The 27,847-nt window shown below is 43.3% G+C and overlaps 1 protein-coding gene across 3 annotated transcripts in view; it reads left to right on the forward strand.

The window, feature by feature from the left end:
* LOC126334772 (ATP-binding cassette sub-family C member 4-like) overlaps positions 1-27,847 on the forward strand; it is a 548,862-nt gene that overhangs the window by 506,606 nt on the left and 14,409 nt on the right. For all 3 annotated transcript variants that reach the window (XM_049997356.1, XM_049997361.1, XM_049997359.1), the window contains exons 18-22: positions 123-243; positions 4,326-4,496; positions 12,390-12,517; positions 15,976-16,221; positions 27,659-27,828. In XM_049997356.1, coding sequence (XP_049853313.1) covers positions 123-243; positions 4,326-4,496; positions 12,390-12,517; positions 15,976-16,221; positions 27,659-27,828 — 836 coding nt within the window. The remainder of the gene's footprint in view (positions 1-122; positions 244-4,325; positions 4,497-12,389; positions 12,518-15,975; positions 16,222-27,658; positions 27,829-27,847) is intronic.

Raw genomic sequence — 27,847 nt, forward strand, 5'->3', positions numbered from 1 at the left:
CAATACAATTAAATAAATTGTATAATGAATGTAGTAAATCGTTTTGCCTACATTAGGAAATTATCTGTTAACACTGATCAGATAACTGTGAATGGTTACATTTTTACTGTATCATGTTTCAGGATTTACACACTTCAGCTTGGTATATGTTTTTGACGACGTCACAGACATTTGGATTCACATTAGATATTATGTCTACCATTTACATGGCATTCATTTCATTTAGCTTCTTATTTCTGGAAGGTATGTGTAAATTATTATTTTATAAGACAATGACATTTTGATCTATGATAAGAAACAGTAACTGTGCAGAAACTAGTGAATGTACTCACAGTATTGGTCATTGCTCATTTTTGCCTCAAAACATGCTATGCTTAAAAATTAAGATTTGGTCCAGAAGTAGTCTCTGTTATTTGAAAATGGTATCAACAGCATCATCAGATCTCATTTTTTGCATTTTAATATTTATTAGATATATTGCCTTAATGCTTAAAGAACTGGTACTTCAAACTATTCGTTCATCTTGCCTAATTTACACGTGACCATTCATGTTTTGCAGAGTTACTACAGTATATAAATGAGGACGGGGGCACAATGTTTTTGTACCTTACACATGTTTCTCAAATAATATTCTGGTCGTCATTATTAAGTCTACTCCATTTATCAATGTTATTTCTAAAAAGAAACACAGTAGAAGCCCGCTTTTACCTTCCCAGAATTGACGTCTCCCCGCCGTTTTTATGGGTCTTGTCAAATTTCCTATGTCCACAATGTTACTTCGCAATCGATTTTGCGTCAACATATTTATAATTTTCCCGCGATTCACGCTTTATAGAAAACTTTTCGTAGAGAAAAACTGACGTGATTGCCGTTGGCCGTCGAGTAGTGTTTACAAACGTTACGTGGTAAATTTCTTGACACCATGGCGCTCTACTCAGTGGATCTGAACCGGTAATTGGGTCAAAGTTGGAACAATTAGTGTCATATCTCCTGCCGCTGCCAAGGTCTACTCGATTCGGTGGCTAATGGGAGTAACTAGATGAGTTTGAATAAAGATACCATGATCAATGACGGCCATTTCCAACCTGACTCTACTGCACATCCGTAGCTTCGTGATTATTGTTATCGTCATGACATCTTTGTCGAACCATATTTAGCGTGTTTCGTCGTTTGGCCGCATGTTGCGCCACTTGACACGTTCGCTAACTCAAACTTTTTTGATTTAAACACAGAACCAATTGCGTATTTTTTCGTGCTGAGCAAGACGAGTTTCGAGAATTTATTCTCTTTGCCATCTGCGATATTTACGTACGTATTTTTGTGGTGTTTCACAAACAAACAATGTGTGTGATAGTTTGTGTATGTATAGTTTTCTACATAACTAAGGAGGCACCTAATAACCGTAAAAAGATGACTACAGTGCAAGAGACGCAGAATAACACATATTCAAATTTACGAATTCCCTCATTTTCTGAAAAATGGCAACAATAAAAAATAAAATAATGAAATGCCCTTTGAACTCGATTTATTAAAAATAAATTTAGCTTGTAACAAGACACATTCAGATTTCAATAATTACTCTTGTTTGATGCGTTTAACTTGTTCGAAAGCCACATATTACTCAGCCTATATATGGAAAAAGTTTAAAGAGAGGCAGCTCAAAACATGTGGCTTGTAGGGTGCATGTTTTTCATGCAATAGATGACAGGCACACAGTTTTAGGTAAAGTGGTATCACACGAAAATGTTTGCATAGTTCAAATGACACATATAATATACCAGCAATGTTGATCTAATATAATTTTAATTTAGAGATTGAAGTAAGTACACTACCCAAGGCAGCCAGTGTGTATTCCAAAACATTGGTCATACGAAACCCAACTCATGCTTTTCTCGCATGACATCCTGACAACCATGAATCAAGGCAATTCGGACTGGGCATATTTTTTTATTTCCCAAAAGCACTTCACTCATAGCCACACCCAAGGAAAACTACACATATACGAGGTGCATTCAACTTCTAAGGTCTCAGATTTTTTTTCTTCGGACTGGAAAGAGATAGAAACATGCGCTTTGTTTTATAATGAGGCCGCGTTCATTGTCAATACGTCCCAGAGATGGCAGCACCGTACGGCAGATGGAATTTTACCACCAGCAGCGAGAATGAGTACTGTTTTAAATATTTAAAATGGCGACGTTTTCCTTACTTGAACAGCGTGCAATCATTCGTTTTCTGAATTTGCGTGGTGTGAATCCAATTGAAATTCATTGACAGTCGAAGGAGACATGTGGTGATGGAGTTATGGATGTGTCGAAAGTGCGCTCGTGGGTGCGACAGTTTAATGAAGGCAGAACATCGTGTGACAACAAACCGAAACAACCTCGGGCTCGCACAAGCCGGTCTGACGACATGATCGAGATAGTGGAGAGAATTGTTTTGGGGGACTGTTGAACAGATCGCCTCCGGAGTTGGCATTTCTGTGGGTTCTGTGCACACAATCCTGCATGACGCCCTGAAATGCGAAAAGTGTCATCCAGGTGGGTGCCACGAATGCTGACGGATGACCACGCGGCTGCCCGTGTGGCATGTTGCCAAGCAATGTTGACGCGCAACGACAGCATGAATGGGACTTTCTTTTCGTCGGTTGTGACAATGGATGAGATGTGGATGCCATTTTTCAATCCAGAAACAAAGCGCCAGTCAGCTCAGTGGAAGCACACAGATTCACCGCCACCAAAAAAATTCCAGGTAACCGCCAGTGCTGAAAAATGATGGCGTCCATGTTCTGGGACAGCGAGGGCGTAATCCTTACCCATTGCATTCCAAAGGGCACTACGGTAACAGGTGCATCCTACGAAAATGTTTTGAAGAACAAATTCCTTCCTGCACTGCAACAAAAACGTCCGGGAAGGTCTGCACGTGTGCTGTTTCACCAAGACAACGCACCCGCACATCAAGCTAACGTTACGCAACAGTTTCTTTGTGATAACTTTGAAGTGATTCCTCATGCTCCCTACTCACCTGACATGGCTCCTAGTGACTTTTGGCTTTGTCCAACAATGAAAGACACTCTCCGTGGCCGCACATTCACCAGCCGTGCTGCTATTGCCTCAGCGATTTTCCAGTGGTCAAAACAGACTCCTAAAGAAGCCTTCGCCGCTGCCATGGAATTATGGCGTCAGTGTTGTGAAAAATGTGTACGTCTGCAGGGCGATTACATCGAGAAGTAACGCCAGTTTCATCGATTTCGAAAGAGTGCGAGTGAGTAGTTAATTCGAAAAAAAATGGAAGGCCTTAGAACTTGAATGCATCTCGTAATACTTACCATTGCCAAACTAATGTACTCTATTAGGTACCATAACTCTGGAGACCCATAACTCGCACATCACAAGCTGGATGCTTCAAGAGAGTGGTGATCGTTGGTGTGTGTGTGTGTTTGGGGGGGGGGGGGGGGCGAGGAAGAACCATTGCACCTGTTCACAGGTTGAACGCACGCCAGCAAGCTGAACTATCTGCTGAAAGGGAATGTTAAACTTGACGACTCATTTGCTGCTTTTCTGAAAGAGAAGTCCTTTCATTTCTCATCAACGGTAGTACACTCTTAAGAGATTTGTTGAAATTTACATTTAATGCTAACATTTCACCAAGGAAGGTCACCAATGAAAGCGAAGAATGAAACCATTCATAATCAGGAGCGATTCTAGAAGCCGGTCAAGGGGAGTGGGGGGGGGGGGGGGGGGTGGGGGGGTGGGAGGGGGAGAGGATTTGGGGGAAAGGAATATCGTTTAACAAAAGGAGAGTTGGGGTCCTCCACGGACAAATTAGTAAATTTTGGTTTTGCTTAAAGACATTTTTGGTAGCTGTTTTGAAGTTTAGGGTAAAAAATGTGTATTAATAAATAATAAGACGCCCAGTTTAAGTTAAATGATATTTATTGGTTTAGATAGTATGCTATTTGCCGCTCTTATTCTTTTGTTTAAAATGTGTCTGAAATACGTTGCAACTTATATTGCTACACAATTATTTAAAAAATAATGTATATTAGCTGATTTGTGAATTCATTTTATCCAGAGTAATATGATACTCCATTGAGGGGGGGGGGGGGGGGGCGGCGGCTATAGAACAGCAAGCTGACTGCAGAAACAAAGGGATGGTGGCAAGGGGGGGGGGGCTATGGATGCTATAGCCCCCTTGCCAGCGCCCCTTTGTTTCTGCATTCAGCTTACGATTTCACGATTAACAGTTATTTCTAACTGCAGTAACTTTAACTTATGTAGAAGTAATCACAATAACAAAAGAAATATATTTATATGAAACACTTACAGATCTGTTTAGTGGGCAAGTTGGACTCGCAATAACGCAAGCCATGAGCCTTACAGGCATGATTCAATTCGGTATGCGGCAGTCGGCAGAAGTGGCCAACCAGATGATGTCTGTGGAGCGAGTCATGGAGTACCTTGGTTTGGAAGAGGAACCACTGCTTGAGGCGCCTCCAGGTATTATATCTGTGTCCTACTATTCTACAGCCTAGCTTTTCTGTTAACTGCTACTCAGAGCTACTGCCTGCTTTTTTAATGGTAATGGGCACCATATTTTCGTAGGTGCCAATAAGCATTCAACATAAAGATGCACTTTGTTAAAACCGTAATGCCTCATCTTTTAAGAATATTTTGTCAGAACTCACTATACTTAATATCTGACAGCTTTAAATAGATAGAGCCTACAGGAACATTCTAAAGGTGTTACTCTTGGACAGTATGGAAACCGTTGAAGAAGCGGGAAAGCAGTTTAGAAAATATGTAAATCTTGAGGCAGTACTCTTGGATAGCACAGGGTGGCGCACAATAAGTAACCCAATTGAATTTTGACCCTACGAATATACTACTGGGGCAATAGCTTTCAAATTGTGCACTCAAATTCGTGCAGTTCATGGAAATAACGCCAGATGTCGTTGCGAGTTTATTGCTTCTAGAGAGCCTGTATGGGGAGAGAGTGGCCAACCGGACGATACGGCGGCCATTTTTCTGCCAAACAGCTGGCGGGACTTTTGAATGGCCTGTAGTGGAGTACACACTCACCGAATCAAAAGTACAAGACAATGTGGCGAAATCATTCGTTAAATGCCTTTCTTTACAAAAATCAGGTAATATTAAATGTAGGTTACTGTAATAACGACCAAATATAACTAATAGTAACCTACTACGTATAGCACAGGAAAATTTGATACAGTTGCTGTAAAAATTATTTGTTACTTGCATTTATCTCCTTTAAAGTCCGTTTACTAGGCATATTGCAATGAAAGTAACGTAAATAAAAAATATAGTGTATAGCGTTTGTTTTGTATCGGAAGTGCATAACGCCAAAGATTTAACGTACCTGTATTACGTCAGATTAATGAAAGTCGTAAGCAGTTGTTTACTTGTGACATGCAGAAAGTGTGAGACGTATTAGTACTGCTTGTCACGTATTCAAACTTTTTGCATGTCACAAGTAAACAACTGCTTACGACTGTTATATATATATATATATATATATATATATATATATATATATATATATATATATATATATATATACCTCTCGTAGATAACAAACGAAAAAGATTACAAAAATCAGGTAATGTTAAATGTAGGCTACTGTAATAACGACCAAATATAACAAGAAAACTACCGTATCCCTTCTACCCCACAGTAAGCAGGCCTATTAAAAACTGTCTTCAAGAATACCTACAATCATTTGCTACGAATAATGTTTCAGCAACCACGACAACAGCGGAAAACGTGCTTACAACTTGCCTGTGCCAACAGTCAGGCAATACGTTTACGAACGTCTGCAGAACGAATTACAGATGTCAAAAACAATACTGTACAATTACTAACGTTTACTTCAAACATGTACGCCTACCGACTTAATCACAAAACGCTTCATTATTTCAACTCGTATTTAAGATCGCAAACGCTAATTACGTACTAAAAACGATAAACAACTAAATCGAACATGCATGCACAACGCTTAACATGTCTCTCAATAATTCAAATACCTTTTAATCGTTTACAAAAGTCCTCTGAACTTCAACTCAAAAGCACGGTGAAAATAGGAAGCGCGAGATACATTTGGCAGAAAAGTGGCGCCAAATCTAATCAGCCAATCACGGGCAACTTCATCTATGGCCACCCTCTCTGTATACAGGCTCTCTAATCGCTTCCGTTGTGAGTCCGCCATTTCAGTTTGCCGCGATGGTGGACAAAGGATGGTTGCCCATCGCACAAAAGACAAAGATTGTGTTACTGTTTGCGGCGACGAACAGCGTTACGTTGACACAGAGAAGGTTTCGTGCTGATTTTGGAACACGGTGATCTCGCTGCCCACAGACAATATGCAGATTACATCGAAAAATTTGAAGGTACTGGATCTGTTTTGGAGTGTCGGTGGCCACATCCACGTACCGTACGTTCACAGCAAAACACTGAAGCAGTTCGAGTGGCTTTGACTCATAGTTCGAGTAAGTCAACAAGAGCTAGTGCCGAGTTGGGAATTTCAGGCCGATCTGTACGAAGAAATATTCAATCCGACCTTCGCTTGCATCCATACAAGATGACTGGCGCATAGGCTTACTGCTAGAGAAGGAGCGAAGACTGCAGTTTGCAGGGTGGGCAATCACGCAAGACCAAGAGGCAGTGCTACACAACACATGGTTTTCTGACGAAGCTCATTTTTACGTGAACAGTGTTGTGAACAAACAGAACGTTCGATTCTGCGCACGTGAACCTCTGTGATTAATCCACATGAAAGACACCTATGGGGAGAACGTGTGCATGTGGGTCCCGATGTCAAGCCATGGAATCATCGGTCCATTCTTCTTCGATGCTACAGCAACCAGTTAACGCTATTTACACATGCTGCAAAACCAGTTCTTTCCTCAACTCATGGCCTCATGTCTTCCATTGCAGTCACAATGGTTGATGGATGGAGCACGCCCCCATATTGCCAACGTTGTGCTTAATTTCCTAAACGAAGACTTGGCCTTACGGTAATGTCAAACAGATTTCCAGAATGTTATGTAGGAGGAGGCATGTGGCCGCCCCGCAGCCCGGACATTAACTCATGGGATTTCTTCCTTTGGGGATTCCTTAACGAGAAGGTGCACCACAGAAAACCTGAAAATGCAGTGCTACTTAGAGCCACCTACTATTGTGGAGTTATGGTGCGCCATTCCAGAAGATTTGTGTCGGAGAGTTGTCACAAATGCATGTGAGCGACTTGAAGAAGTTGCAAATCAAAATGGCAGTCATGCTGAACATATGATTCATTAGGCTGTACTTCCAAGCTGTATTCTTTACTTCTACATCAATAAATACAAATGTTGTCAACAACAAATGTGTTATTTACGAAACAACTCAGGTGACTTATCGTGCGCCACCATGCAGATGCACAGACTCCGCAACGTCCAAGACATTTGTCTATTCAGCATTAATATGTTGTTTCTGTTAAACGTTTTTGTTCAGGTAAATGAACTGAGATTATAAAAGAGGTAGTTTTTAGTGAGTTCGATCCACATGATTCCATTTGTTCTTATATGGTGTTATAATAGAGGACATCATGGACGTTGAGTTCCGCTGCTAGGCAGAAGAAAAAGAGCTACTGTAGAATTGAGCTAATTATTGGCAAAATCCGTACAAATTGAATGATATTCTTCTGCAAAAACTGTTCTCATCACAACAAGAGACGAGGGAGGACAAGGAACCCACTGTAAGCGATTACTATCTAATAACTTCACACGCTGAGTTGTTGGTGCTGAGTCTGACTCTACAAGACGATCTATGTGATGGCAGACTTTGTTGTAGTATTGTAGATAGAAAATCAACAGTCAAAAGACTGTAACGGTGTAGGAACCGCGCGACTGCTACGGTTGCAGGTTCGAATCCTGCCTCGGTCATGGATGTGTGTGATGTCCTTAGGTTAGTTAGGTTTAAGTAGTTATAAGTTCTAGGGGACTGATGACCTAAGATGTTAAGTCCCAAGTGCTCAGAGCCATTTGAACCATTTTGTAAAGGTGTAAGTAAATGCAACAGTAGTCCCATATTTATAAAGAATAGTTTATCATAGATTGGAAGGGAAAGTTTGAAAGTAGACCAGAAGAGGTCCCAGTTGCTTGAGAAGCAATTTAAACATTGTGATTAACAATATACAGAAAACTTGGGGAAATAAGGAAAGAAACATATGAAAGGCCTCTGATTTGAAGCGGAGAGCCTATATACAGAGACTTTCGTGCGAAACACCTGTCGTACCGTTTGCTTATGAGCGCAATGATATTTGTGTGCCTCAAAGACCTGTAGTCACCTATCTGTCTGCTACAGCAGTGCATTTCTGTTTGAAAGCAGTAAGGTTTTTCTCGACAGATCGTGCGAGCTTTGACTGAAGCTTTCCAATAGGAAAGCTAGAAGGCAGAACTCGATTTAGGAGGTCTCGTGGCCGACACACAAAGGCAGTCCGCTCTCCTCCCGTGGTGACTGGATGAGCCGATTTACCCCATATTTCTGTGATAGTGAAATGAGCATACTGAAGCTACTTCGTACTGGATTATGAAGTGGTTGTGCCGGCTTCGCACATTGGTGCACATCAACATGATTGTAAATTATATTGTTTCTCAGATCAGGGAGGATTAAATTTCTGTCCATGATGTCTTTTGGTGTCATATTTCATGCCGGGAATCTTAGGCATTTGTTCACGTTTTTCGCTTCATTAGCACAGGTGGGGATCAATATTCATTTTTTATTCAACATTAAAAGGAATTATCTCAATGCTCTTCCAACAGTAAAACAAAGTTTCAGGAATTAATAATAATACGCTGTGATTTTCTATTGATGGGAATATAAAGACCAATGATCCACTAGATTGTGTTTGTACATGAAGATTGTTGTCCTGGAACCAGATAATGATCGTTACATTATGAGTTAGTATAGCCGGAGTTTGAAAAATTTATTATCCCTCCCCCCCCCCCCCTCCCTGTGCCTCAGTTTAATCAGTTTTTGCACGTGTTTCATACCTCCATATGTGTTCACTTAAGAACCACGTTCTTGAAACATATCCTACTCATTTTAACTGTATTCAAAGGTAGGGTGAAGTGGCCTGCCTTAAGCAGAGATTGAAGATTTATTAAATAAAAATATCAGCTATACAGGTAAGTGCGTGTTGCTGTTGAGCTTCGAGACGCGTCTCCGTGGAGACGGATGTATTGAGATAATTTCTGCTATCATGCTAGCTCGGAATTTTCAATTATTTACATATTGGTCTGATTTGGTGTAAAGAGCATTTCAGAGCATAAAACCAGCGTATAGCCTGTTATGAATTTCCAGATAAAATAAGATAAAAGCATTTCGCCAAAATAAAAAAGAGTGGTATAATGTTTCAGAAAATGGTTTGTCTAGAAATAAGAAACGAAACAGATCAGAGAAACATGTGACATGCCTTTGAATGACACTTGAAATCATGTACTGTGCACCTGCCGAGATGCTCCTACGTGAGTGGCGTAATGATATCTCCGAGAGAAATTCTGTCAAACTAATATCCTCTAGCGCTCTTTAAAATTCTAGGTTAAACATTGAGCTATCAAAAGCATGCCAAATTTTTCTCTATTTTATTCTTTGCATTTAGACAAATCACTTCACAAAAATTTGACAATTCTTTTATTATTTTTTTTAATTTTCAAGTTTTGTTCAGAAACCATGAAATACCGTACAACGTATGTAAATACCGATCGGTATTCTGTTACTCTTAAGAGCATATAGAGTAAATCGAGTGAATACAGAGACATTTTAACGTACGCTGTGTTTTGACACTTCATTGCAACAGCTGTCATGAAATACTGAGTTTCCCCTGAGATCACTAATCTTTTCTTAATTATTCTGATTACTTACGGAGAACTAGATGGTATTTTTTTGGATATGAAAATATGAATAAAAATCCATTGTTTACTTATTTAGGGAGCCTTTTCGATACACTCAAACATTTGACTAAATAAATAGGGTGGGCTTTCACATTGCTTTCTTAGAGCACGTTCTTTTTTTATAATCATCTAACTGTTTTATTTTCTTGAAATATTTGTGTTTTGTTATGTCTGTCACTGCGATTGATTTATTCCCTTTATTTGTTTTCCCAAAAGTGTTATTCTTGCTTGTTTATTCACTTTTTCTTTGTATTACATGCAAGTTTTGTTAGACTAAATGTTCTTATTGTGGTAATTTGATTTAATTATCAAGTGATCTTGGACTTAGCAACTGATTTAGAGACAGCTCTTGACAATAAGGACAGGAATAAAATATATTTTCTTCGGCAGTGCGATATAGTCTACGCCAGTAGCAAGCTGACTGGAGAAGTCACACATGTGGCCATAGTCCGGATAAGTGTAGAGCATAGTTGCTCACTGTCAAGACTGGCATTTTATATGTGTACTGATGAGGCAATGAGGGAGCTAAAAGACCATCTCCATGTAGGAGCTGTTCTCTACATACAGAAAGAAAGGAATAAAAGTCATATGGGAGTTTCTGAGTTGTAGGTTCAGCCTCCTTAATAAATAAAGTCATTATCTGTTTACTTGTGTCTGCAGTCCTGAAATATTTGAGAAAGAACAACATTTTCCATCTGGACTCTGATTAAATGTATTTATTCAACACAATCCCGAGTTTGCCTTATTGTGTTACTTTAAAGTGACAGCTGTAACAACACCAGTTGATTGAAGATTTTGTTGTCAAAATATAGAGCATTCCAGAACGATCGTTATAAATTTGATCATGTATATTTCCGAAATGGGGTTAGGTAGAAAGGTGCAGTTTGCAGCATAATGTTCACACGCACGTAAAGATCTTTAGTAGCCATTTAACAGCATGTAATGTATTTAAGCCATATCCTGCTTCTTTCCATGTCCACTCTAATATGTCATCATTAACGTGTGCAGTTACTGCTCTCATGCAAACTCGTAGATCCTGCAAGTCTCGCACCGTCTTCTGGTACACAACATCCATCACAATGCCTAAAATGAAAATATTTAATGGGAATATGTCTGGAGACCTTGGGAGCCAGGAATTGGGTCCTTCTGAGCCAATATAGTGACCTGGAAATGTGTCGTCCAAAGCCTTCCTAGCGATCGAGGCCCAGTGAGTAGGGTCACCATACTGCTGCCGCATGTTTTTGGGTTGCCGTTCTTTGACCTGGGGAAATGAAAACTGTTTCAGTCTGTCCGTTTAATCATGAACACAACCTTTTTCAGACATTCTGGGTCATCATCGATGCATCTCAGAATCTCAGCTGAAATTGCTTCGCGCTTTGGCCAGTCATCAGATTGAAGCCCATGCAGCAGCTGCATCTAGCAAGCATGAAGCTTCAGCCTCTTGTGTAGCACCTTGAGCAACCTGATTGGTGGCCGCTGAAACTGTTGAGGCGCTAGACGGATTGATTTAGTTGGGTTCTCGATAAACGCCGGTTACACCCAGTCCACATGTGCAGCACTTGTGCTCGTACACCCAGAACTCTTCCTCTTCATGGTCCTTCTGTATCTTGATTCTCATGTAGCACTATCTGATAGTCGAACTCGATCTGACGTACTTCTGTAACATGTCGACTTGTGTCTCAGATTTGGAACTCGGGATCTTTGCCTTGAGGGCAATTGCTCTACCATCCCATTTTTTTTTTTTTTAATGACGATGAGCACTGTGGTACTTAACATCTGAGGTCATCAGTCCAATAGAACTTAGAAATACTTAAACTTCTCGCACATCCATGCCCGAGGCAAGATTCGAACCTGCGACCGTAGCGCTCGCGTGGTTTCAGACTGTAGCGCCTAGTCCGGTTCCGGACTGAAGCTCCTAGAACGGCTCGGCCAACCATCTGAGCTACCCAAGCACGACTAACGCCCCGTCCTCACAGCTTTACTTCTGTCAGTGCCTCGTCTCCTACCTTCCAAACTTTACACAAGCTCTCCTGCGAACCTTGCGGAACTAGCACTCCTGGAAGAAAGGAGTGTGGAGTGAAAATGTCATTTGGAGACATCCTCCAGGTTCTGGCCAAGCTATGTCTCCGCAGTATCCTTTCTTCCAGTAGTGCTAGTTCTGCAAGGTTCGCAAGACAGCTGCTGTGAAGTTTGGAAGGTAGGAGACGAAGCACGGGCAGAAGTAAAGATGTGAGCACGAGGCGATAATCGGGCTTGGGTAGCACAGATGGCAGAGCACTTGCCCGCGAGAGTCAAAGGTCCCTAGTTCGAGTCACAGTTTTGATCTGCCAGGAAGTTTCATATCAGCGCACACTCCGCTGCAGAGTGAAACCTCATTCTGGATACAGAGACTTTATTATTAGTTGATTTTGCTAATACTTTCGTCCGTTATTTTTTATTTCAGAACAGAAAACACCCAAAGACTGGCCATCAAAAGGGGAAATAGAGTTCCGACACATCTACATGAGATACGGGCCACAGACAGACCCGGTTATAGTAGACTTGAATCTGCGGATTAAACACGGTGAGAAGGTAAGTCATTAATCTGTTTGACCCACAGCAAGAAAAGTAAAAAGTGTATAAAGCGCTTCATCTATAATTAGACTTTTTTACAGCTGTGAGAGTTTCATACTATTTTGTGATAAATTAACGTTACTCTCAGTCATAAAAAATATTTATTGTTTCTGTAAAATGCATTATGAACTCTCTCCAATCTTCTTCAACTGCTAGTCACAATCACTCTTAAAACCATTTCATGCCTGCTGCATTTCCGTACTTCTTTAGTATGGAATCACTTTGGTTATAACTGAAGCAAATTTCGTCACGCGGAAGGAATCTTTCACTCTTAAACGAAGTGTGCAGAGCAATGTGATAGATTAAAACTATGCAACAGATGCGGGCTACAACCCATTTCTTCGGTATCTTCTTAGAGCTGAGCTGTCTACGCACACCTGCTAGCTGGCTTCAAAGCTTAACTTTTACTCTATGTCTGTCTTACTTTCACACTTCATAAATCTTAAGAAGCAGCTCTGTACAATTTGGAAAGATGAAGAGACGCACTCGAGAACTATAAGGACTAATATTATTGGTGTCAGGCTCTAAGCCATGCCCACTTAGACCAGTTGGTAAGAACATTGATGCAAAAAGTCAGTGGTCCGGTTTGGAGATCCGTGGTGGCACAACATTTACATAGAACTACAAGCTAGTTTAAAAGCACGCACATGATGCTGCAAAAATTTTGCCACAAAGGAAATACTCAAGAGCTTTGTAAAGTGATAGAAAAAACCCGAACACCAAGAAATAATTGACGTAGATTAATTAATTTTCGGGAATATATTTCTTTTGACATTTAAGTGATCAAAATTGCAGGATCACAGATTACTGTATATGCGAGCAAAGCTTTTGTAAATTTGGAATGGAGGCACCTTAATAACTAGTGTAACCGCCAGAGTGTTGAGATCAAGCATCCAAAGATGCATGCATTGTCCAGAATGGGATTTTCACTCTGCAATGGAGTGTGCACTGATATGAAACTTCCTGGCATATTAAAACTGTTTACCGGACCGAGACTCGAACTCGGGACATTAGCCTTTCGCGTGCAAGTGCTCTAAAATCTGAGCTTGCCAAGCACTACTCACGCCCCGTTCTCACAGCTGTACTTCTGCAATTATCACGTCTCCTACCTTCCAAACTTCACAGAAGCTCTTCCGCGAACCTTGGAGAACTAGCACTTCTGGAAGAAAGGCTATCGCGGCGACATGGCTTAGCAACAGCCTGGGGGATGTTTCCAGAGTGAGATTTTCACTCTGCAGTGGAGTGTGCGCAGATGTGAAACTTCCTGACAGGTTACAACTGTGTGCTGGACCGAGACTCGAACTCAGGACCCTTGCCTTTCGCGGGCAAGTGCTCTACCATCTTTTTTTTTTGCATTTTGTTCGTTATTGATCGTTGTTTTTGGTTGTTGCGGACGTCGCAAGACATCCTGTTCAAGTTCGGTGGTTGATCCCTCCACTCAGTTTTTTTTTTATTACAGAGGCCAACCGGCTCTCTGACCAAACACGCTGAGCTACCGTACCGGCTATCTGAGCTACCCAAGCACGACTCATGCCCTGTCCTCACAGCTTTACTTCTGCCAGTATCTCGTCTCCTACCTTCCAAACTTCTGAGAAGCTCTCCTGAGAGCCTTGTGGAACTAGCACTCCTGAAAGAAAGGATATTGCGGAGGCACAGTTTTAATCTGCCAGGAAGTTTCATGCATACATCGTGTCGTAGCGGTGCCGTATGTCAGTTTCGTGGAAATAGTTCCATGCCTGCTTCACTTGGTCGGTCAACACGGGGACGGTTGGTTGGTTGATTTGGGGGATGGGACGAAACAGCGAAGTCAGCAGTCCAATCAGATAAGGGAAGGATGGGGAAGGAAGTTAGCTGTGGCCTATCAAAAGAACCATCGCGACATTTGCCTGGAGCGATTCAGGGAAATCACGGGAAACCTAAATTGGGATAGCCGGACGCGAGTTTGAAGCGCAGGGACGGTTATTTCCGGCTGTGGATGATGCTAAAGTTGTCGTCCGATAATGTCCCATACGTGCTCCTCTGATGATCGAGGAGCCAAGAGAATATGTTGACCCTTTGTAGAACAAGTTGGGTTACAAAAAAATGGCTCTGAGCACCATGGGACTTAACATCTGTGGTCATCAGTCCCCTAGAACTTAGAACTACTTAAACCTAACTGACCTAAGGGCATTACACACATCCATGCCCGAGGCAGGAGTCGAACCTGCGACCGTAGCAGTCACACGGTTCCGGACTGAGCGCCTAGAACCGCTAGACCACCGCGGCCGGCTGTTGGGTTACAACAACAGTGTTTGAGCGAGCATTACCCTGTTCGAAAACACCCCCTGGAATGCTGTTAATGAACTAAAGCACCAGATTGACGTACAAATTTGCAGTAAGGGTGCTTAGAATGACAACGAGACTGCTCCTACTGTCATACGTTATCGCACCCCTAGACTTCAGACAATCTGGTTGCAGGCGCTCATCTGGTATCCTTCTAACCAACACACGCCCATCACTGGCACCGAGGCAGAGCCAGCTCTCATCAGAAAACACAACAGACTTTCAATCTGGCCTCCAGTATGCTCTCCGTTGACACCACTGAAGTCGCCAACACTTGTGGTTTGGGGTAGTGGAATGGACGCTACGGAGCGTCTGGCTCGGATCTGCGCTTGAAGTAACCGATGTGTAACAGTTCGTTGTGCCACTATGGTCCCAACGGCTGCTCAGATTGCTGCAGAAGACTCAGCACGATGCGCCAGAGCCATACTCCGAACGCGGTGGTCTTCCCTCTTGGCAGTGCCATGTGGCCGTCCAGAGCCCAGTCTTCCTGCGACCGTACCTTCCCGTGACCATCACTGCGAGCAGCCATGTACAGTGACTGTATTCGTACCAAGTCTTTCTGAAATATCGCGGACGGGACATCCAGCTTCCAGTAGCCCTATTACACGACCCCTTTCAAACTCAGTGAGTAGTTGACAATCGCTTCTTCGTCGTCTTAAAGGTGTTCTTGGCTAAATCAACGCATTATGTCCAGCCTCAAAGGTAACTAACGCTCACGACCATTACAGAACATATTTAAAGAAAACCTGATTCGCTTCCTCATAGTGGCGCTACTAGATTCACTCTTGTGTGTCTGGAACAAAATCTGGATAGACGTCATGTTTCTGATGTACAAATACGTCTAACAACTTTCTTTTATCTCGTAAAACTCCTTGGTGTTGGGATTTTTTTCATTAATGCGTAGATACCGTATAGTTTCATTTGAACCAGGCACTGAAGATGGCCCGAAGTGATTCGAGATGCATATGAAGCAATGAAAATCGACTTTTTGCGACTGCTATCTGTGTTGTATTGTGGTCTAATTACATAAAGAACTCCTGCGAAGTATAACATTCACTCTGCCACACACCTAGAAACCCCTTTATGCCTTGCAGGTGGGCGTGGTGGGACGCACGGGGGCCGGGAAGTCGTCGCTGATCTCGGCGCTGTTCAGGCTGGCGTTCCTGGAAGGTGAGCTGATGATCGACGGTCTGGACACGGCCAAGGTCGGCCTGCGGGACCTGCGAGCTCGCCTCTCCATCATCCCGCAGGACCCCGTGCTGTTCGCCGGCACGCTGCGCTTCAACCTGGACCCCTTCGACGAATTTTCTGACGAAGTCCTCTGGAGGACTCTTGACGAGGTAAAACACGAAGATGTTCTTGTAGTTTATTTCACGAACAGGAGTAGATTTCTCCACCTATTTGTACATTGCTCAAAGAAATGCCACATCAACCTCCAAAAAGGGTTCATTTAAATGAATTTTGAAAGGAAGAGAAGTTTATACGACAACATAGCCAAAGTAATTCCAGCATAAATTTCTCAATAAGTGTCGTCTCAGTTGTCACAAAAGCGAATGCTGTGTTATCACTTGCGGCAACCGAAACTTGTAATGTCGCCTGCAGGTAGCCATGCAGGTAACATGTGGCACCCTATGGTAATCTATTCCGGGTTACTTGCACCTATCGTAATTCGAAAATGGCGAGGTTCACTACGGAAACTGGATCAGTTGCTGCTGCATTACGTCTCGCACGAGCTCTCTACTGGAGAGATCTGACGAGAGAGCAGAGAGCCGTTAGTTGTGACAGGTGTCCCAAAAGTCTTTCCCCAGTTACAAAAATTCATAAAGCATATAATATAATTCATAGAAAAATACCTTTTACCTTGCAGTGCTTGTGACATATTTAAGTTTTTGTGTATATGCACTACTAGCCATTAAAATTGCTACACCAAGAAGAAATTCAGATGATAAATGGGTATTAATTGGACCAATATATTACGCTAGAACTGACATGTGATTACATTTTCATGCAATTCGGGTGCATAGATCCTGAGAAATCAGTACCCAGAACAACCACCTCTGGCTGTAATAATGGCCTTGATACGCCTGAGCATTGAGTCAAACAGAGCTTGGATGCCGTGTACAGGTACAGCTGCCCATGCAGCTTGAACACGATACCACAGTTCATCAAGAGTAGTGACTGGCGTATTGTGACGAGCCAGTTGCTCCGCCACCATTGCCTAGACGTTTTCAATTGGTGAGAGATCTGGAGAATGTGCTGGCCAGGGCAGCAGTCGAACATTTTCTGTATCCAGAAAGGCCCGTACAGAACTTGGAACATGCGGTCGTGCATTATACTGCTTAAATGTAGAGTTTCGCAGGGATCGAATGAAGGGTAGAGCCACTGGTCGTAACACATATGAAATGTAACGTCCACTGATCAAAGTGCCGTCAATGCGAACAAGAGGTGACCGAGACGTGTGTGTAACCATACCATCACGCCGGGTGATACGCCAGGATGGCGATGACGAATACACGCTTCCAATGTGCGTTCACCGCGATACCGCCAAACACGGACGCGACCATCATGATGCTGTAAACAGAACCTGGATTCATCCGAAAAAAATTGCCAATCGTGCACCCAGGTTCGTCGTAGAGTACACCATTGTAGGCGTTCCTGTCTGTCATGTAGCGTCAAGAGTAACCGCAGCCATGGTCTCTGAGCTGATAGTCCATGCTGCTGCAAACGTCGTTGAACTGTTCGAGCCGATGATTGTTGACTTGCAAAAGTCTCCATCTGTTGACAGGGATCGAGACGTGGTTGCACGATCCGTTACAGTCATGCGGATAAGATGCCTGTCATCTCGACTGCTAGTGATACGAAGCTGTTGGGATCCAGCACGGCGTTCCGTATTACCCTCCTGAACCCACCGATTCCATATTCTGCTAACAGTCATTGGATCTCGACCAACGCGAGCAGTAATGTCGCGATACGATAAACCGCAATCGTGATAGGCTACAATCCAATCTTTATCAGCGTCGGAAACGTGATGGTACGCATTTCTCCTCCTTACACGAGGCATCACAACAAGGTTTCACCAGGCTACGCCGGTCAACTGCTGTTTGTGTATGAGAAATCGGGTGGAAAGTTTCCTCATGTCAGCACGTTGAAGGTGTCGCCACCGGCGCCAACCTAGTGTGAATGCTCTGAAAAGCTAATCATTTGCATATCACAGCATCTTCTTCCTGTCGGTTAATTTCGCGTCTGTAGCACGTCATCTTCGGGGTGTAGCAATTTTAATGGCCAGTAGTGTACATACTTATAGTTATTTTGTTACAGGGCCTAGGGACGTAACAACAGCGGAATCGGACACCATTTACAAACAACATGTACTCAAATCAGATGAAAGTCTAATTTGTCCCCTGGTATAAAAAAAAAAAAAGTTTCAAATGGCTGTGAGCACTATGGGACTTAACATCTGTGGTCATCAGTCCCCTAGAACTTAGAACTACTTAAACCTAACTAACCTAAGGACATCACACACATCCATGCCCGAGGCAGGATTCGAACCTGCGACCGTAGCAGTCACGCAGTTCCGGACTGAGCGCCTTAACCGCGAGACCACCGCGGCCGGCACACTCCCCTGGTATCACGACACACAGTAACGAAAAACAGTGCAGAGAAAATTCCAGACTGATTTCTCGGGACTTCTCACGAAGGTATCTCTCACTGTCTAAACTGTCTGCTCACTGTGTCCAGGCCTGTCTGTTCTAGGGAAATTACAGATGCTACCTGTTTCCTTAAACTTCGTATAGCACATCTTCATGCTTTTAACATCCGGTGGCTGTCTGTGGTATGCTGCGTGGAATATTTTCTGTATTGTTCTTGGTGGCTGTGTCTCGTGATACCAGAGGACATATTCGTTTGAGTACATGTTTGAAATCGAGTCCGATTCCGCTGTTGTAACCTCACTGGGCTCTGTTGCAAACAAACTATCAGTGAGTATGTAAGTATACAAAAACTTGAACATGTCACATGCAACTGAAGATAAAAAGTATTTGTTTATGTGTCATATTTTATGCTTTATGAATGTTTGAAATCATGGAAAGACTTCTAGGACACTTCGTACTTTCCGTTCCAATACATATATACTGAGGGGTGCCTCCAGGATTTAGAAAATTTCAGAATACACCAATACACAATAAATATTTACAAAGAGAAACAAATATATTGTGTACCTTCCACCGATACCAGGTGAGATGGTCCTGAATCGGTGCGGAATAAGTCAAAAAAATCTTAAACATATTTTCATTTAAAAGGTAGTAAATAGCTTGTCACAAAACATACTACTGTTAAATATAGTGAGACGAATATATCAGTTCTTAAGCTACTGTAGGCATGTGTCATTAAATAGAAAAATAATTTTTCAACAGTTATTTAAAATGATCGCATTGCTTCAGTGAATTTGCACACAACTTATGTTGAACTAATACTCGCATTATTTGATATTATATTATATTGTATTACATACACCCATCAGTTCGTTCTACTTAGAGATTTGTCAGTGGAACAGAAGGAGATGGTCACCAATAAACCCATTAGGCTCCTTTTGAACTGAACGTTATTAGTGTTAAACCTTTTATGGCTACTGGCAAGTTGTGGAAAATGTATGTACCTGAACAACTAACATCTTTCTGCAGCAAAGAGGCATTAAATCTTTGGGAAGATTATTTTTATTTTTTGTACTGATGCCTTGAACTGAGCTTTTGATTTCAAAAAGAGATATATTTGCAATGACAAATTTCCTCTGCTGGATGTTCCTGAGTTAACGCCACAAATGGGTCTTATTACACCTTTTTGGACCTGGAAAACTGTACCTTGTCTTGATGAGTGAGCCCAAAAAATAATCCCGTATAGCGTTACGGAATGAATAAAAGCATACCATACTAGTGCATTTCATTTTTATATCACTTTTACCTGACAACACTCGCACTGTAAACAAAGATTTGTTTAGTTGGTTCAGCGCATCAAGAATACCAAAATACAATGCAACAACTCAGAAGTTCAAAAATTATAGTGCTTAAGTCCGATGTCACCTTCCTGTCTAATGATTGAGAGGATCCTAGGATTAGAAACATGACGGATGAGAATCAGCAGCTGTTCCTGTAGATCAGACCATCTCAAATCAACTCGAGGGGTGAAGCGTTCTGTGCAAAGTATCATTAGTTTTTTATTTACTTACCCATGCCATTGCGGTAATAGTTTTAATGAAATCATAGACGAGCGTGAAACGTTGTTCTCGCTCAAGTTTACTAGCCAGCAGTTATATACCAGGACTGAAGACCACAACAACAATAATGCCATGGTGGAAAATGGAACTGCCTTTCAATAAATTTGTAGCTGTGACACCCGACACGAAAAATAAAAAATATATATAGGGTGTTTCAAAAATGACCGGTATATTTGAAACGGCAATACAAACTAAACGAGCAGCCATAGAAATACACCGTTTGTTGCAATATGCTTGGGACAACAGTACATTTTCAGGTAGACAAACTTTCGAAATTACAGTAGTTACAATTGTCAACAACAGATGGCGCTGCGGTCTGGGAAACTCTATAGTACGATATTTTCCACATATCCACTATGTGTAGCAGTAATATGGCGTAGTCTCTGAATGAAATTACCCGAAACCTTTGACAACGTGTCTGGCGGAATGGCTTCACATGCAGATGAGATGTACTGCTTCAGCTGTTCAATTGTTTCTGGATTCTGGCAGTACACCTGGTCTTTCAAGTGTCCCCACAGAAAGAAGTCACAGGGGTTCATGTCTGGCGAATAGGGAGGCCAATCCACACCGCCTCCTGTATGTTTCGGATAGCCCAAAGCAATCACACGATCATCGAAATCATTCAGGAAATTAAAGACGTCGGCCGTGCGATGTGGCCGGGCACCATCTTGCATAAACCACGAGGTGTTCGCAGTGTCGTCTAAGGCAGTTTGTACCGCCACAAATTCACGAAGAATGTCCAGATAGCGTGATGCAGTAATCGTTTCGCATCTGAAAAATGGGCCAATTATTCCTTTGGAAGAAATGGCGGCCCAGACCAGTACTTTTTGAGGATTCAGGGACGATGGGACTGCAACATGGGGCTTTTCGATTCCCCATATGCCATGGTCGCAGGCAGCTTGTTTTTCCCCTGATGGTATTTAGAGGCTTTCTGACTTACAATATATATATATATATAGGGTGTTTCAAAAATGACCGGGTTTCCGTTCGCCGTGTTGCAGCTGCGGTCCAAATGACGCCAACGTCCACGTATCGTCTCATGCGCCAGAGTTTACACCTCTATCCATACAAAATTCAAACGCGGCAACCCCTCAGCGCCGCTAACATTGATGCACGAGAGACATTCGCTAACGATATAGTGCACAGGATTGATGACGGCGATATGCATGTGGGCAGCATTTGGTTTACTGACGAAGCTTATTTTTACCTGGACGGCTTCGTCAATAAACAGTGATAGTCATAGTCCTCTTCCACACATTCGCCCTGCAATGCTACACATTTTCCCGAATGATGAAAGACTTGGCGAAACCCTTTGTTGTAAACGTCTTCATTTTGACTGCTTACGAAATGATCTGTCTCGAAAATACCCTTTTCCTCATTACGGAAACTCTTACTAGGCAATAGTTTCTTCATACAAGGAAAGAAAGTACAGGATAATCCGTGAGGGGGGAGGGGGTGAGGGGGAGGGCGGCGTTCACGTAAAATTGGATAGCGAAAAGAACCAGCATATGTGAGTGTGAAATGAGTTGTGGCGTTGTTGCGAAGCAAAAAGCACCTCTTTAGACAGTTCATACGACGCTTCGTGTTAACAACATCCCCTAACCTCGTCAGGAGATTTCGGTTTGCGCATTGTGAGCACAGTCTGTTAGCACCGCACCATAGCAATCCCAGTAAACACTAGTATCGTTTTACCCAATGACAGCAGGGTCTTCTTCTTATCTGGCAGTGTTTATCCCATATGTTTCTAATGCTTGCTTCGCTGCTTTTTCTCGAGGTTATAGCCGCCTATAACTATGATTAGACAGCTAAAGAAGTCATCTGGGTTCATGTTGATATGACTGCAACGTTTCTTCTACTGTGTCCATTTGGTGGGCTTTTTGAGTGTCTCGGAACCTGACGGGTGGATAACTGTCATGTGCAAGATGTTGAAAACTGGTCCGTGACTGATTTTCATTATTTCCACAATCGCCTCGAGTGTTATACGCTGATCTAGGAGCACCAGGGCACCCACTTGCCATCCCCTCCCGGTTCTTTTCGAACAGATTATCTGACACTTCGTTCTTCTTTATTCAGACGTGTTCGACCATAGCGGAAGCGTCTGAGCCACTGTGTCATATGATTGTGCATTGCTGCCAAACACTTTCTCCAATTCAGCACGGATTGTTGCAGTATTGTTCTCCTCCAAATACATAAAACGAAAACTCCATTTTATCAGTGGGTTGCGCCATTGTGTTCTGGTGTTATAGTGGCGTCCTAAGGGACTATATCGCTGGGATTTCAATGTATACCATGACTGCAGACATCTGTCTACTCACAAATAGACGAATAGGTATGTAATTTTGTTTTTTTCGAGATGTTAATTAAAATTTATGGCTGCTCGTCATATCGGACATGACGATGCTCACTACAACTAGGTGTAAACGTGGGCGTCCGCAGAAACTTTATCGAAGATGGTGCAGAGTGCTAAAATTGCCCTTTTTGATGTAGCTGATTCGGAGAGTATGAGAACATGCCATGCCCCTGGTACTAATTTCAACACGAAATATAAAAAACGGCAGATTACTTTGATTCCTAAACAATATGCATATTTCAATAGTTATGAGTCTTTTCATATTAATAATATGAAAACTGATGTTATAACTTTTATTCAACAACCTGTAATTTTATCACATAATTACATGTAGGGTAACCAAAAAATTATGAAATATAAGCCTAAAATATTTAAAAATATTATACTCCACTAATAAATTAATAATAAATTAAATTAAAAATTAGAAATATAAATATTCAAAATTATCGAGAAAATATTGTTGGGTGTCTACAAGAATAACCAACAAAAAACGCGATTTTGATTTTTCACAACGTTGAGAAAGAGGGAATAAACATAAAAAATAACGACTTTGATGACATATACAATACTTTGTTTGCTTATTAAACTTCGTGTCTGATTACAGTGGAAAAAGTGCAACCAGGACAAGCATTGGACTATATGGCTGTGAGAAATCTCCCAGAACTGCTCTCAAATTGGTCGGTAGAACCGACTTTCAATGGCCTAGGATTGAACCAAGGCAGTCTTTGTCTCTTCAGTTTGTCGTATTCTTCTAGGATTGAACCAAGGGAGTCTTTGTCTCTTCAGTTCGTCGTGTTCTTCTGCACTAAGGCCAACTGGACTGCACAATCCGTAGCTTTATGGCTGAAGGGCTGTGTAACCCCCCCCCCCCTCCCCCCCCCCCTCCACAGAGCTTGGGAAGACCTAAATCCCTGGAGAGGACATCTTTCCGACCTTGAAATTACATACTTTTTTCCTCTTTTCTCTGATGTTTTTGCTTCCTAAATTATGTGTAGATGTACACGTCTACAGGTCTACAGTATACCATGGTGGTTTTCTTCAGAGAGTATTGCAGTAGCTCTGCCGTGTAAGACTGACTGTTCTTCACCTTCTCAGCAATGACCTCACTCAGTTTGTCTCAGCGCTGCAAATTACCAACACATGCAATGCATGCACTGTGGCAGTGTGCATGTGCAGTCTGCCAACGCAGCATTTGTACCTGGTGCCACAGTCTGCAGTTCGTTAAGGGTTGTGCTAGAAAGTGACAAAGAAAAGATAGAGAACACTCTTTTGGCATCTTCATGAACAGTTTCGCATCGACCTTGACTGCAGAACAGCGATGAACACGCTGCCACATCTAGGGATCAGCATATTTTCCCATGAACAGCGTGAGAACCCAAACAATCCAAGGTATATGACGATTGCTAAAGTCAGAGCATTTCCCGTCGGGCTCAGCAGCGTTGAACCTGTAGTTCAGTGGAGTCACTAATTATAAATCAGAAACGGTGCGAGTATGAAACTAATGTTGCGGGTTGCGTACTTAACAGTTCAAGGTGCCGCTGTTAGGTCAGTGCCAAACCGCCATCCTTCCTTCCCGCTGTAGTTCTCCAAGTATGACGGGTCTGAGAACTGCGGGCCTGTGGTCGTTCCCTACTCTTAGACTCGTTCTCTCCTACTGAAGCGTGCAAGAGTGTAAGACTAATTGCGACTTAGTACAGAACTTGAGTACACGAACTCGCTGTCGTAAAGTTGCACTGACAAGGCGAAATAACCGATTGTCTGGATCAGACGGCTTTAGAGAAGTTGTTTTTAGGAGACTGGAGGGTGTAAGATGAGAATTAAGTGATGTATTCTGTACAGCTGCAAAAGTGTTCCGTTAGAGGAGGAATGATGTCTGGCAAAAGATCCATTCTCTAGTCGACGCTTGAAACGAAAATATGCATACATAGTGGTTGAATTCCTGTTTGTTCCACCTCCAATGTAGGAAAATACATTTGCTGCGTCAGTTGAAAACTGACATAGCAACGTCACTGTTATGTCTCTAACACCAAAAACTGCCCTATCTCTGTATCGTTTTGGTCATGGCAACTTGCGGCTGTAGGCTAATAGCGAATTGTGTAACTTATCTTTCACTTCTATAACTTTTTCGAACGCTGGTGTAGATTTATTTTAATAATTATACACCTTTTAGAGAATGCGCTTCATCCTATTGTCATGTTTTCTTGTTATACTGTCACAGACTCGGCAACGCTTCAATAGTGCATGTGTGTGCACTCCAGCATCGAATGAAAGGGGCGATCCTGCCTGAAACTCAGGAGTGAGTGCTGTAATCAGTTGAGCTATTTGGTTCCAGAGACCTTTTCTAGTCTCATACAGCTACTACGTCTACATATTCAGACTGAAGCAGCAAATAAAAATTTGTACCAAGGCTGGTATCCGAACCCGAGTTTTCTACTCACTAGGCAGATGCGCTGGCCAGAAAGCCACAATTTTTCTTTTTTTTCTTTTCTTTTTTTTGCATTTTGTTCGTTGGATTTGGTCGTAGCGGACGTCACATGACATCCGTTGAAATTCGTTGTTGATCCCTTCACTCAGTATTTATTACAGAGACCATCGAGGTCTCTGACCGAACATGCTGAGCTACCGTGCCGGCATACTCCGACAGTGGTTTTTCACAACTGCACGGACCACCCTAGTATGCCTTCCTCCTCCGTTCGAATTCCTCTGCACGCTTCAGCCCATTTGATATTCCCCATGAACTCTAATAATATTGCAGAGGCTCTCCAGCTGTATTGCAACAGCACCACAGCATCAAACGAAACGGGAGATCCCGCGTGAAACTCAGGCTTTGGTGCTTTAATCAAATGAAACTACATGGTACCAGAAGGTAGAGGTCAACACATCTGGCTAGTGAGTAGGAGACTACGTTCGAGTCCTGGGCTTGGTACAAATTTTGGTTCATTTGCTTCCGTCTGCAAATATGCATTACAGATTAAAATTGTGAACTGATCTACGACCCAATCGGAAAGGTGGTCATGGAAAATCGATAGAAGCTGTTTGCTCTCTAATGTAAAACTGTAACAGACTGTATGGAGGCTGTGCAGCATAGTTTCTATTCGCCCCTGATTCGAACGCAAAACCATCAATGAGCATTTACCACGATGTTAGGCAAAGGCAGTTGTTGATAATGTTTATATGCTCTTTACACTCTCAGCGATCACCTCATTATCCCTAAGAGAAGAGTGGACGGACTGTGAAGGCGCGCCCGCGCAGTCTGCCACAGCAGCGTTTGTATTCGGCGCCAGCGGCGGACGAGCGAAGCAATCCCTGTCGACAAATACGAACATGTCGAACCACTGCCAGCGAGGCCTCGTCCACTTGCAACTTCTCCGCCATAAGCAAACGTTCTCGAGTCAGATCGGCTACGTGTCGATGTGCATTCAGTTATCAGAGATAGGGCTCTTTACTTGAACAGTTAATACACTCCTGGAAATGGAAAAAAGAACACATTGACACCGGTGTGTCAGACCCACCATACTTACTCCGGACACTGCGAGAGGGCTGTACAAGCAATGATCACAACGCACGGCACAGCGGACACACCAGGAACCGCGGTGTTGGCCGTCGAATGGCGCTAGCTGCGCAGCATTTGTGCACCGCCGCCGTCAGTGTCAGCCAGTTTGCCGTGGCATACGTAGCTCCATCGCAGTCTTTAACACTGGTAGCATGCCGCGACAGCGTGGACGTGAACCGTGTGTGCAGTTGACGGACTTTGAGCGAGGGCGTATAGTGGGCGTGCGGGAGGCCGGGTGGACGTACCGCCGAATTGCTCAGCACGTGGGGCGTGAGGTCTCCACAGTACATCGATGTTGTCGCCAGTGGTCGGCGGAAGGTGCACGTGCCCGTCGACCTGGGACCGGACCGCAGCGACGCACGGATGCACGCCAAGACCGTAGGATCCTACGCAGTGCCGTAGGGGACCGCACCGCCACTTCCCAGCAAATTAGGGACACTGTTGCTCCTGGGGTATCGGCGAGGACCATTCGCAACCGTCTCCATGAAGCTGGGCTACGGTCCCGCACACCGTTAGGCCGTCTTCGGCTCACGCCCCAACATCGTGCAGCCCGCCTCCAGTGGTGTCACGACAGGCGTGAATGGAGGGACGAATGGAGACGTATCGTCGTCAGCGATGAGAGTCGCTTCTCCCTTGGTGCCAATGATGGTCGTATGCGTGTTTGGCGCCGTGCAGGTGAGCGTCACAGTCAGGTCTGCATACGACTGAGACACACAGGGCCAACACCCGGCATCATGGTGTGGGGAGCAATCTCCTATACTGGCCGTACACCTTTGGTGATCGTCGAGGGGACACTGAATAGTGCACGGTACATCCAAACCGTCATCGAACCCATCGTTCTACCATTCCTAGACCTGCAAGGGAACTTGCTGTTCCAACAGGACAATGCACGTCCGCATGTATCCCGTGCCACCCAACGTGCTCTAGAAGGTGTAAGTCAACTACCCTGGCCAGCAAGATCTCCGGATCTGTCCCCAATTGAGCATGTTTGGGACTGGATGAAGCGTCGTCTCACGCGGTCTGCACGTCCAGCACGAATGCTGGTCCAACTGAGGCGCCAGGTGGAAATGGAATGGCAAGCCGTTCTACAGGACTACATCCAGCATCTCTACGATCGTCTCCATGGGAGAATAGCAGCCTGCATTGCTGCGAAAGGTGGATATACACTGTATTAGTGCCGACATTGTGCATGCTCTGTTGCCTTTGTCTATGTGCCTGTGGTTCTGTCAGTGTGATCATGTGATGTATCTGACCCCAGGAATGTGTCAATAAAGTTTCCCCTTCCTGGGACAATGAATTCACGGTGTTCTTATTTCAATTTCCAGGAGTGTAGTTGTGTTAACGTTTCTCTAATCTCGTCATCATTCGGCGTGCTGTTAACAGTGGACATAATTTTTGTGTATGACATAATTTTTGTGTATGACTCTCTACTTGGACAGTTAATAGTTGTGTTAACGTTTCTATAATCTCGTCATCATTCGGCGTGCTGTCAACAGCCGACATAATTTTTGTGTATGCAGTGGCTGTCACTAAAGAGTGTGGGTAGAGCAAGCTCTTGCGGGTGATAGATGAGGACAAGCTGAAAGCGGCCGTCCTGTATTTCAGGTGGAGCTGCGCGAGTCGCTGCACGACAGCCTGGGTCTGCAGACGCGCGTGCTGGACCAGGGCAGCAACTTCAGCGTGGGCCAGCGCCAGCTGGTGTGCCTGGCGCGCGCCATCCTGCGCGACAACCGCATCCTCATGCTGGACGAGGCGACGGCCAACGTCGACAACAAGTCAGTACGCCGCACCCCC

This window comes from Schistocerca gregaria, chromosome 2 (genome assembly GCF_023897955.1).
Source record: "Schistocerca gregaria isolate iqSchGreg1 chromosome 2, iqSchGreg1.2, whole genome shotgun sequence".
Lineage (NCBI taxonomy): Eukaryota > Metazoa > Arthropoda > Insecta > Orthoptera > Acrididae > Schistocerca > Schistocerca gregaria.